At 25.9% G+C, this 24,702-nt stretch overlaps 1 protein-coding gene across 9 annotated transcripts in view; it reads right to left on the reverse strand.

The window, feature by feature from the left end:
* Nucleotides 1-367: 367 nt before the first annotated feature.
* The window catches only part of dimm (dimmed), an 87,586-nt gene continuing 63,251 nt past the window's right edge, over nt 368-24,702 (reverse strand). For all 9 annotated transcript variants that reach the window (XM_067286820.1, XM_067286823.1, XM_067286822.1 and 6 more), the window contains one exon: nt 368-3,167. In XM_067286820.1, the coding sequence (XP_067142921.1) occupies nt 2,475-3,164 (690 nt within the window). In that variant the 5' untranslated portion in view covers nt 3,165-3,167 and the 3' untranslated portion in view covers nt 368-2,474. The remainder of the gene's footprint in view (nt 3,168-24,702) is intronic.

A 24,702-nucleotide genomic window follows, 5' to 3' on the forward strand; every position in this document is an offset into this window, starting at 1 on the left:
AATCTAAAAGAAATTTCATGGTTGATGTCATACATGCTCTTTTCATTATCATCAAAAGTTATTTTTATACGATGATAATTAGATTAAAAGAAAATAAATTAAAGCAAGTTAAATTTGGTTAGTTTAACAAAAATACTTGGCAGTTGTTCCATGATTAATGAACAAAACACTATTTCCAGACTTTAATATTTCAATTTTGAAGAATAAAAAAATATTTAAGTTCGTTATCAATTTTATCATTAATTATAAAAAGATTTAGATAAATTCAAGTCAGTTTATAAAAAAATTTAGAGTTAATTTGGTATTTTTTTTAATCGTCAAAGAAACAACTCTATTATGTATTTAGTAATAAATAAAAAAACAGAAGTTGCGGAATAAAGAAAGATCTTTATTGATATAACATTTAATATATATATGTATATATATTATCGTAGATATGAATATCACATCAATATACACCACACAGTTAGTTTATTTTTCCATTGATGTATCACCAATGTAGACGTCTAGGACTCGACATCATTTCTAATTCTGCATCACTAGAAACAATAAAAATATATTACTTTAACAACGGTGTTTTCAAGGAAAACAGCCACATTCTTTTTTGTAAAAATAATCGTCATGCATTTTCATCAATATAACATTGATATGGTGACGTCGAAGGAAAGCTGATATTTGTTAACGACATTCCTTTAAGAACCCCACCAGTTTGTACTTGTCTGCAACACCTGTACTCGATCGCTGAGGTCTTTAGGGTATGTTGCTGATACTTTTATTATTAATCCCTGAAAACAAAAATCAATCTGGAAACATTCTTTAATAAAATACCACTGTTTTAAATCACGATTTTGTAAACTATACAATTTCTTTGCTCTTTTTCCCCTTTATTTTCTATAACAAAATCTTTGCATAGATAACACTATATAAGCTTTTACAATCTTTGGACTTTCAAGTCTTTTATCATTTTTATCCTTATCTATGGATTGGATAACACGAGCTAGATAATACTTTTGCAAATTAACCTCTGCATAAAATTTTTATATATATATATATATGTTTAGAAATATTGTCCACATAAATTCCGGAAAATATTTAAAAAGAAAAAATAGTAAAAGAATATATTATCTACTTTTTTTAAATATTGTACATTTAGAAAGATTTCACGTTTATTTATAGAAAATTTTCCACAGATCGTTCTCTCGAAAATCAATCTGAAACTCGATGTTTTTCGGCTGTACAAGTAGGCTATATTTAAGAAAGCATACATTTATATCCCTCACGCCTACGATTGAATATGCGATATTTCTTTCAAGATACGTTCACTATGACAAACACATAACACTGCATGCTATCATTGCACCGACACCCAGCACATTCTATAAAGTTTCGATGTATACGCAATAAAAACATAGCAACAGTAAATATCAACGCTAATTTTGACAAAGACATATAATCTGATAATTTGTTAAAATCTTAATAGCAACAACGGACTTTTCTCCCATCCCCACTATTAGAATTAAGATCACGTTTATCTTCCTCTGACTCGTCGTGCCGAATTCCTGATTTTTATTCACTTCGTAATTCTTAATGAAGTACAAATGTAACTTGGTCAAAATATCCAAAGTACATTAGTACCACAAAAATAATTCAAATTCGAATTTTTCAGGTAGACTCGTAACGATCTAACAAATATATAAGATTGTTCGCGATACAGCAACTGTGTTTGGAATGAAATTAAAACTGCTCGCCTTCTTTTTGCTAACTAAAAATTAAGCTGATATGTTTTCCATGCATGCAGAGGCGGCAGTTATAAACAATTCTCCTCTTTTTTTTCTTTTTAATTTTGGGAGCGAGAACTTTCGCTCTATATTTTAGCACCAATATATTTATATAATATTTAATATGTATATATATATATATATGTATGTATGTATATATTAATATATTAATTTTTTTATATATATATAAAATTATTTAGAACTTTTTTTGTTAAACTGCGTGCTTTTTTTAATAGAGATATGTTTTTTTATGTCTAAGATGAAATAAAATACAATATGAGAAATCACAGGTTCAGTGGGAATGTATCAAATGGATTGCCCGCAATTAAATTGTGCTAATATTCGACTTTGCATTTGTTAACAATGAGAATACATTGAACATCCTTTGTAATTTTTGGCAAAATAAGTTCGATTCTCTAAAAATTGCAGCATTAGTCTACAACTCACATAGTGTGTTAGTCTTATTAAGCAATGAGCATGTTTAGTTGTTGCTAATTAACAGAAATCACGAGAAGGAAAAAAAAGAAAAAAAATGGGGATTAGCAGTCAGGCACTCGCTTGTTCATGTCTTGATGTTAAAACATAGCAATTGGCAGGAACGGTGATTGACTGATGATATGCTGAACATCACGGACGACAGATGTATGACTTCAATTTCCTAAATCACCCTAATTATAAAGCTATAAGTTGTCGATGCTAGAGTGAATTCAGTGCTTGCAAATGCAAATTAATTTGTTCCGTATCGAAGCCGTCCAGAATTTCGCTGATCGTCGAATCCATAGTGCTGGATGGTGGACTGTCGTCGTTTATGACTCCCTGTTGATCACCACTCCCGTTTCCGTTGTTATTGTTAGTATCTTTGCTGTCTAGTAATTTGTAAGGCCTGTTCTCCCCCCTCATGTCGCAAATAACATTAGTTAGTGCCATTATATAGTTTTTAGCTAACGTAAGTGTTTCGATCTTCGATAGTTTTCTCTCCATGCTAATATGAGGAATGACTTCTCTTAACGCCTGAAAAGCATCGTTCAAGCTGTGCATTCGCATGCGTTCTCTCTCGTTGCTTTCTAGTCGTCTTAGGTTCTTTTCACGAGCATTTAGCGCCGTTCTTCTACGTCGTCCATTGGCTGTCTTTCTTTGTTGTTTAGGTTTGGCGGGAGTTGTAATTTCGTCACTTATGGAACCCGAATCCGTAGATTCGCTGGCCGCAGAAGGATCTTCTGTTATGGCTGGCCGTTTAGTAGCACTGCGCCTTTTGGTCGAACGAAGATTGGCAGGTTGATAGGACTCCATGTTAGCTCCTTCTTCACGCGGCCAAATACAGTCATTTGATAGTGTATCGAATGGAGCTTCCATCCTTAAAGTCATCTCGTTTCTTGACTTGACCATGCCCTGAAAAAAAATAAAATAAAATAAAATAACGCCCATTTAATTTCCATATTCCTAATATTTTCAATAAATAAATTATACTTAAAATATATAGACGTATAGCAGAAACAAAACATGCACAAAATTAAACTTAATTTTTATTCTTCATTTATATATTCGTATTATGTAATTTTCAATCTTAAAAAAGATCAAAGAAAAAAAATTTGTAATTAACGTTGTAGAAAGAAAGTTGAAAACCAATTCCTTTGAGTAAAACGTAGAAATTAGATATGAACGTAATATAAAATCAATTTAAAAAATATCAAAAATAATTTGAAATTTTCAAATTGATTTCGTAAAAAAATCAAACAAAAACGCTAGTCTAATATTAAATTAATAATGCTTCGTCATTTTCGGTGATTATAAAAATATATTTTCACACAGATATATTAGTAATAAATTTAGTTAATAAATTGCTAAATAAATATCTAAAGGTATCTTCATTTAAAAAAAAAAATGTAATGGAATGAAAAGCCGTAACATATTACTTTTTCTTTTCATTAATGTAGGCCTATAGCCAATGATTTGTACATTAAAACAATTGATAAGAAAATAATGTTTCTAATATTATTTGATATTGTAATCTTCAAGAAATGATTCGTGTTTACAGATTATTAGCATCTCTTAAATTTCTATACTATAATAGAAATGTCTGCTCCTTTATTTGAGGTCACTTAAAGTAATTTTCGTGATTGCTTCGAGCAGTCTGCCGACAGATAGTTTCTAATTAAAATTATCCTGATTATTATGGAAAATTAATCAAATCGACAAACTGACAGCACTGCGGTTTTAAATATATGCAAATCTGATTGGAAAAAAAGGGAATCTGATATCATTTCAGAATCAATATTTTTACTTGAAGGATGTTGGATATTCATGACAAACAAGAAAAAAATTCCAAACTTTTAAAATCTACTAAAACTGTAAAAATCAATAATATTTTCGACATATATTTTTATCACCATCGCATTATTGACATTTCTAAATATCCATGATAATTTTTTAAATAAATTATGTAATTAATTAATTAATATATATCATTTACTACTACTTTAAAAAATCGATATACATTACACATTTCTTAGAATGTAGCTTATAGCACAAAGCTTATGTAATTACTGTTGAAAATTTTAAATAATATGTTTTCATTTGATATATATTTCGTTTGATAACTACTCGATATCAGTTATAGTAAAATAGCGAATATTTTCTCTACTCTATCCCTAAAAACTTAATCCCTGGAGTTCAAACAAATTTATTTTTATTTTAATATTCATCCCCGATGTGTAGTTTGTAACAAAAAAACTAATCTATTCGTTCCCTAAGGTTTATTCAATAATATTTATATCTCGGTATTGAATATAATCTATTTTTCCAGACTCCAAAGCAAACTAAAGAAGGCAATTTCCGAATTCGTTGAATTGCAAAAAGTTTTACACGAATAATCAATATTTATAAAACTTTAATTCATATAAACAAAATTAAACCATACAGAATATAATATAAAAATCGCCAAATGATTTATAATGAAAAGCATAAAAGTTCAGAAAATTGCGCTCTTCTATTGATTTTCGCTCTTTTTTTTTTTTTTTTTTTTTTTTTTTTGAAGCTTTGTACAACGCTATTCTTTTGTTTTTCGAAGAATCGGATACTTATAATCAGTTAAGTAAAGATGGATGTAAAGATGCCAAGTTGTCAAGTCTCATTCTTTTCGTCGACCTATTTTCCGACGTTAATCATGCATCTATAATGTCATCTTGTTAGACATATCCATGATTAAATAAACTGGCCGTTGATATAATCTATTCTTAACGATTAAATAATTTTTTAAGAAATTATCGTTGAAAAAATTTTATATATAAAACAAAGATTACTCGAGAATTTCTTGTAAAATTTTACATAACATTCTGCATCACATCTAGCTGAGTTTTGATATTTAAAAATTTTATAATTTCCTCGTTTATACGAAAAAAATAAATAATAGAGAAAATACAAAGATATTTTTGATATCTTTTATAACGTTTGGTGAGGGCATCAAAATATTCATTTTTTATACAAAAAAAATATTGAACTAACTTCCACAGACATTCCTTTTACAAGTAACGTTCCTGAAAATTTTTAAAGTTGTTAGGTCTATGCCAAAAATCTATACTAAATCTTAAATGCTGAAGGTTTGAAAAAAATCTAATTTAAAATTGGATAAAATCCTTTCCTATAAATATTTATTCTTGTATTCATTTTGCCATTTTTTATCCGAAATACGATAGTTTAGTTGCGTCAAAAAGTTGAAAATACTTTATATTATGCAATATTTATAATTAATTTTAAAGTTTTTAACCAGATATTAGCATAAAATTGATTAATTTTCCTTAAGGCATGTATATAAATAAATATTTTATTATATTATTTACTAATTTAAATTTTTGTTTCGCTACTTATTACATTACACTTTAAGACAGAGTTGTCGAGAAAGAAATGTAAAACACTTTAAAATTATTAAGGACGATGCATGCTGTTTTTATTGTAGTTTGTGGCGCATGAATTTTTATTATGAAAGAGAAAAAGGTATAAGTGGCAATTATTGTTCTTTTATTGTCGTCGTGGGTGTCAAAATCATTTCTCCTGGTCAATCCTTCCTTCCTCTTAAATTCCGGAAAGACTAGAAAAATTTGCTTTGCCTTATATATTACATAAATAAATAAGGCAAAACTCATTCCATTTTTATTAATCCCGTTGTTACCATTTTGTTTATCTGGAAATTTTTATTATAGAATTTATGTTTAACGAGCGAAAAAATATCTGATTAAAGAAATAACTTCACTTAATGTGAAATAAATATATGAAATTTATATTTTATTAAATAAATACAGGTCTATATTTAATTATTTGTCTTTAAATTTATTTTCAAATATTTTAATTACGTAAGTTATAGGAGACTGACTATATAAGTTAGGTATATAGATAATATTCAAGGGAAAAAAATGACTTTTGAAGTTTAGATTAATTATATCGGCGGAAAGATTAATAAATGATTAAAAATAATGAAATATTAGTTAATCCGATTTAAAAAAGAATGGCTTAAGTAGTGGATGGGACCTATTTTAAAATATTCTATCGTTAGTTTTAGTTTTTAAAACTTTGTATTGATCCAACGCGTAATTACTTTCTGCAATCTGGTCAGGTGTGAAATATTCGTAGGTTTTTTCCTTAATTTCTTTGGTAAAATATAGCTAAATATCTCTTACAACGATAAAAACGCAACAGATGGTTATGACTCACTTGACTGATCCATTTGATGATCTTTCTTGAATTAAAAGAAGTGTAAAAAACTTTTTAATCTCGATTAAATCGCATCAGCTTTGAAAAAAAAGAGTATAGAAATTCAATAGAATATTGTAAATATTTTCTACGAATGTTAGATTACTGCATTATTTTTTAAAATAAACTTTGTAAAAAAATAAATTGTATGGCTATAGTTAATATTTAATTAAATTTTATTAAAATAATTATATTTAAATTCGTTTAAGATAGATAGGCGTCAATGATCTTGGAATTCAGATAGTTAGAAAGTACTGGAGAGATAAACATGAATCTGCATCCGTATTTTACAAATGTTGCAGATGTACAGTCTACGTTACTCGATAAGCTTATATTTATCAGGATAGAGCACCTGTAGTGTTCAAAGTGGATTATACCCAGGTGACATCAGTCCCTGGAGTCCTAAGTAGACACATACGTGATGTGTTGACATAGCACATGTTGCAAAACACCCATCATTTTATCTTTTGTTTGTTTTCTCTATCATTTAGAACCATTATTTTTAAATCAACCCATAAAAATATTTCAGGTGACAAAATAACTTAAATGGCCTATCAAAACATAATAATAATATATCTTATTTATGTAATGAATCTTTATCGAAGAATTTATAAAGTCGTATTTAAAAAAAAAACTGAAGATTGATTCTATAATAGATTTGCATTAGCTGATTATGAAGAAAATTTAAATTTCATTCGCTTAAAATGTGTGCGATATTTGGTTAACGCAGAAGAGAGAGACAGAAAAAAAAATTCATTTCATTAATTGACTGATTTTAAAAGAATAAGCTAATATGCCTGAGGATAAATTTACGTAAAAAATCATTAATTTTCGTTAGTTAAACATTAAAACTGAATGTCATAAAGAATTTGCAAATATTTTTAGTTAATCTAGGGATAACTTGATTTAGCAAATGAAAAAGATGTTTTTACGCAAACAAGAAAAAAGTTTGACGAATTCTCTTCCTTTCAACTACAGCACCAATGCAAACATTGGTGAGTAGCGGCAAAATGCTATCCGCCAATGTTTTGTATCGTCATCTGGTCACCGGGACAGTAAACACGGATTTGGAATGGCAGGAAATTAGAATCGCCCCACGCTTCCTCTCCTTGTCAAACCGAGTTGGATATAAACTGTCTTTGATTTCTGTTCTAACACTCTGACATTTTTATTTATTTATTTTTTTTTATTCGTTCTAGTCCAGTGTGTGCAGAAATTCTTTAAATTGATAAAACTTTAACATCAAAAAATATATAAAAGTATTTAAAGTCAAATAAATCCACAAATATACAAGATAAACTTAAAGCGTATTCGTTTAAAAAACGTTTTTAAGTGATAAGCAAATATTTAACGTTATTTAATCATTTCATGTTTATTTAAAAACGCTTAGAATAAACAAACGAATGAAATTTTAATTTAAAAAAAAAAAGAAAAAAAACGTAATCCGACTAGAATAAAATTATGACAAATTTTAGAACATATTCTTTCGCTATAACAGAGGATGTAGATATAAAAATATGAATCGATTGGATATTATTTACAAGAAAATTCTGTCGAGGTGTCATGGATCCGACAAATGTCATCTGGGCTCTTGACAAGGCGTCTGTGCTGTCGTTGGAAGGATAGAGCCGCCTACCCCTAACGTGATTATGTCAGGAGTGTGCTTTGCCCTCGTTTCCGGATTGACAGAAAAGGTTTATTACTGCCATACTCTGAATCAACTATCTAGTCCCTTACTCTATGCAATAAAGAACTGTTTATTTATATACCGTAGATACTTTCTATCGTATGGTCGAAACCAATAAATGATTGATGAAGGTCACACATGCTTTTAGAATTTCTTTTTGTTATTTATTGTCGTTGCTTCATAAACAATAGATTTACTTCTAGAAAATTTTAAAAATTCTATTTTTATTACAAAATCTTCAAAAGAAAAAAGATAGCGTTTTAAATGTTGAAAAATATTTTAACATTTAAATACGAATTTGGTCGGAGTATATAATTAATAAAACATTTTGTATATTTTTTATTTGAAATCATTTAGAATATTTCTTATTAAGTTATATATTTTGCACAAAAGTTTGTCAATATTATAATTAGACTCGTAAAAATAATTAATGTACTGTACCTGTACATTCTGTTCCAAAAACTATAGACTCTCTTAATGCTAGCTTGAAATAGTAATCAAATTTTGCACTTAGAATGGTAGTGAAAAAATAAACTTCGTTACAATATTACGGCGCAAAGATGCATCATTGAAGTACAGTTTCAATACAAATGTTGCATATTAGTAAATTGTAAACCATATCTAATATTGGTCAGTTTGCATTAATGGACAGACCGCGTTTGCCATTTTCTGATTTGTAACTTTGGTGAAATTTTCTAGTACGTTCGATAGCAAAATATCAAGAATTATTGCACAAGTTTGGAGGAAAATGATTAATAAACAAAAGAGCTAGAAAGTATAAGCAAAAATAATAGAATGTTCAACATTAATAGAACATCTTGATTTGATAGTAAAATCAGCTACTAATTTTAATTATATTTTTGGAAGCAAGCTGAAAAATACAATTAGACATTAAATTAATCAAAGATTGCAATCGTTCTTGTGAAATATTTTCCCATGCCTTTAGTTCAGTGACGGTCTTGTATTGCTTTCCATTGCTATACATTTGGAAAACCAAGTCACCTCAAAGATTTTTAATTGGGTTTAAATCTACACCGAGGGATGCCAGTCCAAAAGTCGGACGTACATGCTCTGAAAAAAGGATAACGTTGATTTCGATACACAGTAGTTTTCATTATCCTACACGAATTCAAAATCCTGCCCAGCAATTTTCTGTCCGTAAGTTTGGAGCTGCCTCCAGACAAACTCCTGATAAATTTCAGAGTTGTTTCGACCTTCAATAAATACTAGATCTCTCCTTCCATTTCATCCAATCCCCGCTCAAATCATGAGAGTACCACCACCAGCTACCCTCTAAGTACTGGTGGTGGTACACTCATGATTTGTGTTGCTTTTGATCTAGTCTTTTGTCTGCCCAATAATACTTAAAACCATCAGTTCCGTCAAGATTTCATTTTTTCTCATCCGAGAAAATTACTTTTCGCCATTCTTCCCCTCTTTCAAAGTTGTTTCTGGCACACTGTAATCGAAGTTGTTTGTGTTTTTCATTGAGCTGGTTGTCTGTCTTCATTTTGATGAGAGAAACATTGCTACTGTTAATTTACTGCAGTTGAGCTTCAATTCATTTTGATTTTTTGAACGGATGTGTTTGCTTGTAGTGCACGTCGAACAATTGCACGTCGTTCTCTAGGTGTTGTTTAACTCTTGCACCCACTGTTTCATTTTTGAATTAGGTATTCCCAAATTTTTATCATTAGAAGTTACTTTTCTCCCTTCCTGGTGAAATACATCGATTTTGCTCTTCTCTACAGTTAGGTCCTTCCCACATCCCATTTTTAACAGTAAGGTGCTATGCAATTTACTAAACCTTTCTTTTCACTAGATCGTACTTTTATGCAAATTTCTTTGATTCCAATCGTTACTTTCTTTGTAATTAATTCCAATCAGTACATGTTCTATTAATGTTGGACATCTTATTTTTGATGATAATCTTTATTAATCTTTATTAATCATTTTTTCCAAATTTATGCAATAATTGTTGATATTTTGCTATCAAACGTACTAGAAAATTTTATCAAATATACATGAAAATAATAAAGAGTTTCTAGGCAATCACTGTATGTTCTATTATTGTTGGAAGAAGTGTAGTTCACATAACAGACGATATCCAAGTTAAAAATAAAATATTTTAATTGTTCTGACTCCATTCTTTGCAATGTGTATAAGGCCAAAAAATACAGTTTATAACAGTAAATTTACATTTTTAATAAATTTGTATGATTAAAAATATTTAAGCCTTCCTTTAGAGATTTGCTATGTTTTTGGACTTCTGAAGTAATTCCTCGCAACGTGTACAATGAATCTTTAATGTCGAACTGCTTTTGGCTTTTCGTTCTACTTACATGTAATTATTATTTAATTTATAATTGGCAAAAATTTTAATACAGGAATTTTCAGTTTCTGTTACAATCTAAGTAACAAAAGTATTACTGTATTAACCAAAAATTGAACAATTTCATTATAAATAGGCCTATTTATATTTATAAATATTTTAATAAAAAAACAGTATTTTACTAATCGCTGTGTTTTAGTGCGCATGGCCCGCAGGTTATCTGTGTTTAAAAGACAATAGGGTTATGTGATAGAGCACGTTATATGATGATTTTAATTTGCAATTGCTCCTCCTATTGATGCGGGGTTTATAATGGATCAGGTTAGGAAAGGTTTTAGCTTTATTTTAGCAATTTTATGTAGGTTATACACATGAGAATACAGTAAGCATTTATTTTTAGATACCTGTTCATATTTATTTATTAGAAATTGGAATTTTGTATTACAAAAAACACTATTTTCGTAATTTCAAAATGATAATATAATCTCATTCTTGAAATTTAAAAACCTAAATTTTTTACTGTATATTGTAAATTTAATAGTTTTTAAGAGCAAACAGTTAAAACTGTTCACAGTTATTCATCGCTTTTCTTCAAAGACCATCTTTCTATTTTTATATAGCTTTTAAGAGAAACTACATTTATGTATTTTATTATTATTTTTTTTTAGAAAAGTATATAGAGAGAATAGTTCAAACTAGATTTCCTGAAAACGTGTGTTGCGGAAATAATAAAAGTATTTTATAAAAACATCATTAAAATGTTAAAACCTTTTATATCTTTAATTTTTCTAATCGGGTTGTGTTTGTATAGAAGAAACTAAACGATTTAAAAATAATTATAATACATAAAAAGTCAAAATAATTCAGTTTATAGATGGTTTCTTTACTTTAAGTTTTTTCATTTATTACTGAAATATCAATATTTCAATAACAAGAAAATTTTATTATTCACATCAAGATTCAATAACTCGTAAAATTCGAATTAAAAGCGTGTTCCTATCAGTAAACATTTTAAAATACAAAATGATAGTCCAACTTTGTACTTTAAATTCATTTAGATCGTAAAGCTTGTCATCATCTTAAAAACTCAGATATCTATCGATTATATTGTTAATAAAAACTTGATGTTTTTTTAAAATTAATTTTAAAAACAATTTACTGATTACTTACACGGATTAGAATGTGTTCAAATAACAAAAAAAAATTTTAAACTAAGTTTTAAAAAGTCTAAGATAAATCCTAACAAAATTGGATATCTTTAAGAAGAAAGAAAGGGCAGCGAATTCAAAAGTAATATCAATGTTCATATAATCCGTATTGTTCGATTTGCGAGTTGTATCAGTTAATTCATAAATATTTCTGTGAATAGTTTACTGTAAAATCATCGCAATAAATTTTACATTGAATCGATATAAAAACATCTACTGCGAGATTACTTCTTTTGATTTTATACCTTAAACTTTCAACATGCACGAAACTCGTATCATAATAAAGTATATTCTTATCTTCTTTTCGTGTTTTTTGAGATGGCAAAGGTATAATATTACTATCGAAAGGAAAGTAATAACATCATCTTTTTCAAATAGACTGAGTTATTAATAAAAATTTTATTCTATTTTCTAGGATTTACATCAAAAGATTTTTAGAAATACAAACTAAAATTCACAAGAATATCTGAAAATCTACACAGAAATAAAATGTTTACTCCTTATCGAAAGGACAATCGTGTGGAAAAAAAGAGCTTATCTCGTTTTTCAACATTAATTTTGAGAAATTTTTCAAGCAAGAAACAAAATATTTGAAAGAATTCTAGATAAGTTTCAAAAAGTTAAAGACAGTATTTATTATAATAAATTTAGTGATGAATTTAATAAAATATTAAGTAGTATTAAATATATTTTTATTTTGTGACTGAATTGGGAAAAGCTTAATGGATAAGAAAACCTAGGAACCTATTGAAAGAAATACAAAAGGAATTCTTTAGAAGTCAATTTAGATCAAATACCATTTCTATAAAAACTTATTTCAAACGTACTAGCATTTCCGTTCATATTTATAAACTTTGATATATGATCGCTTTTATGGAATATTTTTTAACTATTTTTCATTTTTCTGTCAGGCTGCTCTAACAATTCAGTATATGGTATATAATATATATGATGTAAAAATATTTTAGTAATATATCTTTCACATATATATTATTGCTTGACCTTTATATATATATATTATTCTTGCCGGATTTTAAATTTTCATTCAATGTAAGCGTATAAATTTAAAAATTATAACTAAAGCCAAGGCATTTTGGCATTAAACACAACAAGCGATATATTATTAATCGTTCTAGTTCCATTTCAGATCTTGTATAAATTATGAAAAAGTTTAAGAAAAGATGTCAATTCCGGTAAGAGTCACAAGCGAAATGTGAAATTTAAAAGAAAATTCCGGGTGGACAATATCTTTCACAGTAAGAGATATCCCGATTGCGATATATGGAAAACGTCACCCGATACGATGGAGAATTTAAGTATAGCATCTTCTCAGAACAATAAACATTGCCGTGTTCTATAGGATAGATGCCAGACTACTTGCAAACAATAAAATAGGCCATACTCGTGTCCACTGTTATGTCGAGTGTGATATTACGAGGTTTTTGTCCATTTAGATATTGCATTGAATATCTAACAGAGAATATCTCTTTTACATTTAAAAATTTCTTCAAAACATTCAAAACTAAATCTTTTTTGTATCTGTACTTTATATATTTAATAATACTACGAGATACAACTTAGAAGCTTTATTTAAAAGCAGTTTATTTTAAAGTAGATTTAAGATAAAACATAGAAAAATAAAAAATTCCAAGAATAACTTTGCATTTTACGCAAAGATTTGTTGTTACCAACGTTATCGACTTCAATCTCTCGCCGTATTTCCATGTAAAAACAAAATATTTTGCACTGTTGTAAGTTTATTCTTCGTGTTTTTACATTCTTTATCATCGAATTTAATTCTTAATTATTTTTGATTCATTTATACATATATAGACTTAAAATTTAATTCGTTAAAAATTTACTAAAATTCTTATTTTATGTTAATGAATTCAGTATAGTTTAATTTTAAAAATTTACTTTAAAATAAAATTTCGACCATATGCCATGCTTTCATATTATTAACTTAATTATTCAGAAATAAAAAAAATAGCTTTAAATATTGCGAATTTTTATATGTAGAACATATGCATGAAGTAGATAAGTAAGTAAATAATTTTTATTACATATTCAAATTAGAATTAGAAAGAAAAAAAAACGGAATATGAATATTTTCGCAATGAAGTTCGTTTGATCTTTATTTATTCATTGATTTTGTATATCAGCGAAGTATTAAATGTTTTTAACAGTTCTAAAAATATATTTTTAATATGTTTCAGTTAAAATATCTCAACATATATTATTAAATTCTATCAATATAGTTTTAAAACTACATTTACTAATAATACTAAAAGCATTGCTGTTATTTTCCCATTCATTCCTACAGGATAGAAATTAATGATGTTTCTATCTGGATAAAAACAAAACTAATTTCAATTATTCAATAAGCATTTAGAATTTTATTAACCATTGTTTTTATTTTCAAAAATATATTTTTCATATTTTAGAAAAATTCTAACATTACTCTGTTTGGTTTATTTAACAAATTAATTTTAATTAGTTCTAACATAAGCTTCTATAATTCTGTAGATAATACATTTTATTTCTACTACTAATAAAAAAGTTTATCTGTTTTTCTATATATTATGTCATCGAAAATACTATTTGCAAAGAATTTTTAATTAAAGATTTATAAATTATTTAATCTTCCACTGACAATTGCTACAGTGCGATAGTTTACAACATTAAAATTAGGTGTATGATAATTTAATTATTAAATACAGAAAACATTATTCAAATATTATTTCTATTATTTAAAAACAAAAACTCAATTATACAAATTAAACAAGCGTTTAATTTAGTTAATATAATTTAATTTAGGTCTGTAGATATATGTAAAACTCATTTAAATTACAGTAAATTTTAAATTTTTTTTTATGACTGACTGACTTTGTTTTACAACCATAAGGTAATAGAATGACGCGTGAAATATATAATTACAGTTATAAATTAAATTATAGTTTATAATTTGTTACATTTCTATATAACTTTGCAATATTTTATTTAACTTCCCTGGTAACTCTACAAAGAAACAGAATGCTAAAGATTCCTCTTGCAAACTCAATAATGACTTTTAAAATACATCCAGACATAATAATGACTGTTAAAAATATATTATTATTTTATTTATTTATTCAATTCAAAAATTATGCAATCGTTTGATATTAGTGTCTTTACAGTCTATACAACTATATAAATATATCCTAATGTAAATTTTGTGCGAAAGATTAAAATATTTTAGGTCAGAGTTATTTAACCGTAAGTTGAAAAATATTGATCAAAATTAAACCATTCCAGGATATACGATACATTTAAAAATCTATACGATTTTTCCATTAATGCTGAAATCATCTTTAATTCTTTAAAGATAATCGGAAATTCTTTCACTAGGTTATTCTATTTTCTTGTTCGATTAACTTAAGATGTATCAATTATTTTGAAAGGAAGGTTTGAAATATATCTCTAGGAAAAATGTTTTCAAAAATTTAACTGTCTTCTAGAATTATTAATCGAACTATTAATCTAATAATCTCTGTCTTTCTTCTCTTCTGAGAATCGCTTAACCTTAACTTAATTCATACTCTTTTGTTGGAAAAAATAAAAAATGACTTTCACAACCTACCAACAAAACAGAATTCTCAAAAAGTGTAAATATCTTAAATCATTCTACATTAGTAATACTTTAAAAAGCATTTTTATTATTAGAATAGAATATGTTGAAAAATACCAAAATAAAATTATTAATAAAAAATGTAAGTATATTAAGAATTCATCAAAGTACAGTACGTTATATTATGCTAAATAAAATATATTTTCTACATTTTTTAAAATAATATTTTAATATGAAATACGATCAATTAAAATATTCAAAGAAAAACGTATGAGTGTTTTATGTGTTCATATATATATATACGCATATATTTATATACACTGGCACATACGTGTACAGTACATACGCATTTAAATTAACAAATGCAAACTCTCAAATATATAATCGAAATGAATGAACTTTGTCATTATGATATTGGTTTTATGAACGTATACAAATAGTAAACCAGCCAAAAAAAGGTTTCAACGCCAAAATTTTGTAACGCGAATTTATAGATAAATTAAACTTAAATAAAATAAAATAAAATAAAATTTTTACTTCAGATATTTAAATAAAACTCTCAAGTATATATTTATCATTAATTTTATTTAGATTCACAAATTTATAACTATGTTATGTAAATTGGTCGTATTGGTATTTCATACACTCTCCTCTATTTCTTTCAGAAGTTTTAATTAATAAAGAATTATTATAAGAAATAATTAATAAGAATTTGAAACATGAAATCACTAACGTTATGCTATATATTTATAGTTTTTATATTTTATTCTGTAATTATTTTCAGTGTAATATAGCAAATTGTCCAATTGGGGACAATTTTACTCCACGAAGGAATTAGTCTCGTTTTCTTTTATTGGTAATTTTCATCAAATATTTAAATTGCTATTCTTAATATTTAAGATTATCACATAAATATTATTGTTTTTGGTTATCATTATTAAGGATAATATACAAATATTCAATATGTCAAATCGCTCATAGAACATATATGAATATATTCAAGAATAAACCTATGCTTTGAAATATACGCTGTTTCGATACATAAAAAAATAAAATTATTTTTTAAAGTGAGACCAAAAGATTTCATTCATCCTTTGGGAGAGCTATGTTTTGCGCTCTGTCTGTCCAAGATAAGTTAGGTGAGATAGGTTAAATTTATTTCAACAGAAAATTTTGAGAGAAAAAAACAGTCTTTCTTATCCTAAACTTAAAATTTAGTCGATCGGGGACCTATTGTTTCCTTAATATTGTCTCTACTCCCTACCGAGCATTATCCAAAACTCTAGAAAGATCATTGATCTCTTTCTAAGAGATCGAACAATGTGATTCCTTTGTATCCAGAGTTAGTGTCCCTACTGATCGAATCGCCTAGGATTTTTTTAACGTAATCCATCCTAAAATAGAGAAAATCAAAAATAAACGAGCTCCAGAATTTATTAAATATCGTCTTAGAAGAAATAAACTAAAAATATTTAATCAACTCAGTTCCTACTATTATGCATGATATCTCAATTCTCTAAAGATTTGCGTTTAATATTCATGGTTACGAATGACTCTTTAAAAAATCAATAATTATATTATTCTCAATATATTTTTTAAAGTATTATGAATAATTAACTGATTAAAGAATTCTAATTATTGTTATTAAATATTCAAACGTTCAAAATGAAAAAATACACAATAATAAGAAATTAAAAAACTAACAAAATATTTTTATCTACATTTTAAATAAATTTTTACTAAACGCTGCATTTGCTGTGTATTATTATAATTATTATAAAAAAACAAAATTCGGCTATTGTTTTAAATTATATCTTAAAAAACTGGGTTTTTTAATAAATTTATAATCTATAATTAATTACCCGATGGAAAACGTAGGCTACAATAAAACATCGACACTCCACCCTTCGCCATGTTTCATTTCCTCTAAAGAGTCTAAACCGTTTGCCTAATCTCCACCAAATTTTCATACTTACTGTCTAGAACTCTACAGAAAATATAGGCTAACATGGCCAACAACCCATAGTCAAAGGGCTTAGAAATATGGAGAACAGACAGACAAATTCTATTTGATATATTGATATAGGTATAAGCCTGTAGATAATCTATAATTGCATTAGATGTTCTAAAATCATATACGTAAAAATTACTGTAGGCTATTTTGAGTAAAAATATCAATACTTAAGGAAAATTATATTAAATATTGTATTTAAAATATAAGAAATTAAATTTGTTTTATTATGATTTTAGTGCTTAATTATCGTATAGTGTTTATATTTTCTATTCTTATTTGCCTAAATGAAAGTTTAAAAAATTTCTTTTAACTTATAAATATTAAAATAGCTTATTTAGTATAACAAACAAATCTTTTATTGAATTTTGTAAAGATTACTTCGAAGAAACTGTAAAGAATCAATTGAGTAAAGTGTATAGTTATCGGCAATATGTAATGACTTTAAAAGAAAACTTTTCTAAAAATACTATAAATATATTCTATTACATTTTGGATTTTTTTTAAATTTTCAAATAGAAAATTTAACAGAATATATATTTACAGTGCGTATTTTTTTAGAAAAGTTTTCCTTTAAAGTTATTATACATCGTCGATAACTATACAGATAAAAAATAATGCCAAAAAATATAATTTCATTTTAAAATTTTGAAGAAAACTAAACATTATGTTTTTAAACGTCATGAAAATATGAATATTTTTATATATATAGACCTATTTATATCAAATTATTTATATTTTTATCTAATTAAGAACATAATACAATAATTTTAAGTATTGATGGATAATTATAATTAATTTTTCTCTCTATTGATATTTAACTTATAAACTAATTCTTCAAATCATTTTACACGCATTTAATAATTAATAACATTTAGCTGCTTGTTAATTAATATATTAGCATCAATAAATTAAGTGAAAAATTTAATAATAATAATATATATTGAGACAAATAAATTTATAGATATAAATTATTCCATAATTTCAAAAGAATGCTTTATTGAATAATTTTATTATAAACAGTAAAGTTAATGACTTCATACCAGCAATTAAATTGAAGTCATTATAGTTTTTTATATAGAGAACGGGTCGGAACTGAGTATAGAGGACTGACAAGTGAGTGGTTAACGTGTAAGCTTATCTCTGTGGAAGACTCAGAAAAAAATCTGGACAATCGAAAAACTCCCAGGAAATTTTTGACCCGGAATTTGTTGGGCCACGTCACTTAACATCCAACCACCCCCATTTTGGGACTGGTCAAATTCATGATGATATTTAAAAGGCTTTTTTAGTGCCGGAAAGAGTCAAAAATGGAAAAAAAAATGTAAGGGAGCTCATTACGGCCCACAAAGTTTGGACAATTATTTTGACAAATTCCAATTGTTTTTCCAAGAAATGACTAAGCTATCACGTAGAGTCTAGGTGATAGCTGAGTCATTTCTTGAGAAAAATAGTTGGAATCGGACAAAATAATAGTCTAAACTTGATGGGCTATAATGGGCTCCCCTACCTTACATATAAATTAAAATAATTTGTTTCTGGGTATAACTTTATTAAAGGTTAAATATACTAAAACTTTTATTAGATAACTTGTAATGTACTTTATAATAACAAAAAATAATTTTAATTTTTAGATTATTAAAACAAATAAACATTTTAAAATTACCAATAGTAATCTTTAGTGAATAAAATACACTATTGAAATACTTTCCTAAATTATATTTTATTTACTACTTGAATATTAAACAGGTATATCTTATATTACATATAAAATATAAGTTATATTCTTTAATCTGTAAAATGGATTTAAAATCCTTTAATAGTACCAGTTAAAATTTTCATTATATATCAATTTTCATCGAAAAACAATATCTAATGTATTTACAAATATAAAATGCAGAAAAATTGATATAGGCCTGAAATAATACACCTCCATAATTTAGCAATTAAAGTAGATTGAAAGTTAAAAAATCGAGACATAATAATTCTATTTGTTTAATTGAGAAATGTCTATAGTTTTACGTCAGTGTGACGTCACTTTTACGCTTATTCATTACAAAATTGAAGATATGACGTTACGCTTCCATTTCACGCATTTTATATGCGTATTATATCCAGTTGCTAATTGGTAAATTGCCGTTAAATTTTTTTATATTAAATTCTAATTGTAATAAAAATTTTGTATGTAATTCGTCAAATTAAAATTTTCACTTTATATGAAAGAATAACGATAATATTTTTATCGTTTCATATAAGTTATTTTACTATTAAATTTGTATTATTTCATCGTTATACATTAATTATACAAATATTTCCGTTGTTGTAAAATAAAATTATAAATCAATATACAAAATAATATAATAATGGCAAGTGTAGTAAAAAATCAGATACAGTAATCAGTGTATCATAAATTAAAATTGTAATATTTCTAATCTAAAATGTACTTTAAGAAAATAAGAATTTTATATCACTGCACATTCGCTATTTTAAAATTTTTGGATCCTCTTATAATTTACAACTAAATTAAATTATTTTTTATTGTTATTATATGAGTTATAACGAAATAAATACTTTAAAAATTTTATGTTTATTATAAAATAAGGCTTTATATATAGAAAAATGTCTACAAACATCATTTTTTATGACTAACCTTAGAATTAATTGAACAAAAAACAAAGACAAAAAATGTAAAAGAGATTTGATTCAAAATGAAGAATATATTATTGATTACGGTTATGAATTTCTTTAAAAATGTTTTAAAACAAATATTATATTACCAAATTCACGTTTCGACATTAAATCTAAATACATTCTTTTCTCAAAGATGCGATTTACCGTTTAGATTTATAAAATTTTCCGGTTTTTAATCGATACAAAAGACAAAAATATATTAAAATTAAGTTAAATTTATTTTAAATGACATTACAGCATCCAATCGATTCATAATAAAAATACTAAATTTGCATCTTAATAATATAATTATTATATTAAAATATATTATTAACTATCAGTTATTTAATTAAAAATAGAAATAATTAGTGAAGTGTGCTGGCCTCTAACTCCTTTCAGAGGAAAAGTTTTGAATTGAAATAATGTAACTTTTGAAGTTTGTATATAGTTAATCTGGGCCTCCAGGTTTCTATACCTGATCTTTTGACTTTCATGTATCTGACTCCGTCTTTGAAATTAAGGAAGGACAGACAAACGGACGGACGGACGGACGGACGACAGAGTGAATTTATAGGTCTACAAAAATCTATTTTGGAAAAAGCGTGAGTATTATTTCTGAAAATATAACTTCTATATTGTAATATTCCAAAGAAATATTTTAAATGAAGATTTAATACAGTAGAGCGTCGTTAATCGGAACGTCGGTAATCGAAATGGCCGGAAATCGGAACGATTTTCAGTCGGACTGTGTCGTGCTGAATCGAACGTTTTTGATACTAGATTTACTTCTAAAGTATAATTTTCATGTTTTTTATATTATTCGATATATTTATTTTGTTTGTACAAAATGCAGAAATAATTTTTAACGATACGATAGCCTCGATTATTATTATAAAAATTTTCGTTAGGCTTAAAATCGACGAAAATTCAACACGAAGCGACACGCAACGGAGAAAAATTCAACACGAAGCGACACGCAACGGAGAAAAATTTGAACATCGGACAGGTTAATATATTTTTTCGTACAAAGTCGGAAATCGGAACAAATGACTAATTGGAACAACCCCAGTCCCCAATTGACTCCAATTTTCGACGCTCTACTGTATTCTAAATAAATTAAACTTCGAAATGTTTTATATTTAATTTATTAAAGTAGTTTGAATTATAATTTAAATTTTTGAATTATTCAAACAAAATATAAAAATTTTACTTTAAATAAATAAGTAGAACTTTTTTATTGATGCTTATTTAAAGAAATTAGACAAAGCAAGAAGTTTCAAATGGAATTTCAATTTAATTTGCTAATTTTATATCGATTATTATATTTATTCATGCAATCGTACAGTACATACAAAACTAAAGAAATTTAAATTAAAAAATTTTGTTAAATTATAGATAAAGTAATTACTCCATCAATATTCTGCTCTGAGAAGTAATTTGATTAAACGAATTGTTCGCTATTTCTTATTTCAAAGATGAAATAAAAATTTTAATAAATAATTTATAATTGTTTTTTACTAAAATAAAATTATTTAAAATAGCCTTAATTAAAATAATTATAAATGAAATATAATTATATTTTTCTCTGTTTCTACCAGCTTGTACAGCTTAAGACTACTTTTATAGCTATAAAAAAGCCAATTTTAGTTCTCTATCTTTCTAAATTTTTTCTGTTCCTTCTTTTACAACTTTACCATTTTCCCTTCTCCTGATGTCATGCTTGATCTTGATGTTCTAACGCTTGCCTAGTCCTAAATCTTTCAATTAGTAAGTTTTTTCCTGTTATTTCATCTCTTACATTCTTTCTGGACTATTTACTACTTGATTCTTTTATTTCATCCATCTACACTAAAGTAAAATAAATTAACTTTTATGAAGACAATAATATCCCTATCAGAGTATATATATCAACTGGAAGAATAGCTGTATTTAATCTTCAATTATTAATGACTTCTTTCATTAATTATTTTCTAATTTCGATTGTATTACAATCGGCATAACTATTTGCTTAAAATTCAATTTTTATCAGTAGTAGCTTTAGAATAATTTAATTTTTTTAAAAAAAGTAAATATATAATTTAATTTATTAATTATTTCAAAAGGAAATTGTATTTTTATGTGGTTTTCAAATGATAAACAGAAGACCTTCAGACTATTAGAAACCCTTTTACATGAATTTGGTATGGCTTCAAAAAAGCAGCAGCGATGCTTTTAGATCAAAAGCGTAAACACCTGATTAACATTTTTCTGCTTTATTTATCACATCAAACAAACTCTTAAATCCATTTTACCACTAGCTAAGAACTTAAGGTGTCGTGCTTTTAAGACAAACGAATGAAGTTTATCTACAAAAGATTTTTATTTGTTAAAAAAAAATTTATTGCTATTTGTTTGATAACTTTTACAGTTTCATATTCTATAAAATAACTATAATATTAATGCAAAAATTCGATAATGAATAGCCATCAAAGCTTTTGACATAAATTAATGACCTATATTATAACTGAGTAAATATGTACGTTGGTTTTTTACATAAAAAATAATATTCTTCGAAAAAATGTACATTTTCTAAATACTGAAATTAAATTGTCAAGTGCATCGACTAAAAATGCTTATAAATTCATCGAGAAAATTCAGATCATTCAACGAGAAAATTTATCAAAAATAAGATTACTTCTAATAACAAAACTGGATGATTTATGGACAAATATTTATGAATCTCTCAATTTCATATAATTACGAAATTAATCTTCCAAGCAATTACTTATTATAATTATTATTCATTTAACAAGCTTTCAAAGCATAATAATTTTAGAAAACAAAAATAATTTTAACGATATTTAAATTAATTCTAATTTAAATTTAATTATTGATAATTATAATTTTATTATATCCAAATAAAATTAAGTTTGCAAATTTGTAATAATAATATTGATATAAATAAATATAGTAGTTTATAAGAAATGTTTTAAAATATCATTATTATTTTATTTCTTATTGTTAATGATGTTTATGACCAATATATAATTATATAAAGGGAAAGCATCTCTATTCACTAGTATTGCAGCCTTTCAATAAGATTATTTACAAAATAAAATTTTTTAAAGAATATTTTCTAAAATTTTGTTATAAAAGTAATTTCCACAAAGCGAGAAAATAGAGAATTTTTGATATTGTTATCAATACTAAGATAATCACTCTAGTTTTAAATTTACATATAAAAATAATACAACGAACGATATTTTTATATATTATTCTATACATTTTTATATGTAAATTCCATTTAATCCAAAAATAAAGATACTATTAATATTAATATCATAAGATATTTTCTTATGAAATTTTAAATATATTGCGAGTAGATAAAACTACTGAAGGTCATGGGTTCACGTCTCACCAATGGGCTGGTCACGTGAAGTTTTCCAGGCTTTCTTCACGTGTCTAACACTTTTAAATAAGTTCAGTTTCCTATAAAAAATGAGTTTCCTCCATGTTTCCTCCATGAGTCATTGCCCTTATGATGCTTTGCCTGATTCTATCAATCCAGTTTAAATATATTAATTTTTTTTTCGTTTATTATGCTTACATTAAAATGTACTTAAATTTAAAAAAATATTTTAATAAATATTGAAATCGAGAATAGAAATAGTATATTTTGATAGTAAACCTTAAACATCAAAAGTAAGTAATAAATTAAAATCTAGTGAGAAAAGAAATTGCCTAATATCACTTTATTACAAAGCAACTATCGCGATTTCTTAGGGCTTGAAATATAACTTTATTTTCCTCTGTAATATATTATAGCATAACAAATAATTACTAAACTGTTGTAAATAATTATTCTAAATTATTGGACTTTTCTACATACTAATATATTAGTCTTTGTCCTTTACTTATTGTTAAAAATATCATTCCCCTATTAAATTACTCCCGTTTTGATAGCCTAAATTAATTCTGATTAACTTTATGATATATATCCTGATTACATATATTTTATTCTATTATTATATACACATGTAGATATGCGGCATCCCACGTAAAACTGGCTCCACACCCACTCAACAGTTGAGTAAATAATTGTAATCTTCATATTGAAAAATACAAGAGAAATGAAGTAAAATAAAATTAGTCAAAAGGCTTAATTGAAAACTTAGTTTTATTCACAAGCATTACGAAAACTCGCATAATCAATGATTCGTTTAACGAGGTTCGGTTTTACATGGGACAACCACAGAGAGATTTGTGTGGTAAAATATAATATCTATCCATTATGATTATGTTTATTCAATAATTCGATATAAAATTATTAAATTTATCTGCAAAAATAATTACATCAAATTAATCTATATATAATACAGATATAAATTAATTTGACACACATATTTGTGAGTCAAATTAATTTATATCAGTGATATATATAAATTAATTTGATGTAATTTTTGTAGATAAACTTAATAATTTTGTATCGAATTACCGAACCAACATACTGGATATTATATTTTACATATAAAAATCTCTTAAACGAACAAGCATTTACTAATAACGGGAAAAAGTATGGAATATTTTATGAAATAAATTCAATTAGTCTTCATTTCTTTATTCACTCATAAATTTTATTTTGGTTAAATTAATATTGATTAAAAAGTTCTTTTTATATAGTTAATAC

Source organism: Centruroides vittatus, unplaced genomic scaffold, assembly GCF_030686945.1.
Source record: "Centruroides vittatus isolate TY-2023 unplaced genomic scaffold, ASM3068694v2 scaffold_386, whole genome shotgun sequence".
Classification (NCBI taxonomy): domain Eukaryota; kingdom Metazoa; phylum Arthropoda; class Arachnida; order Scorpiones; family Buthidae; genus Centruroides; species Centruroides vittatus.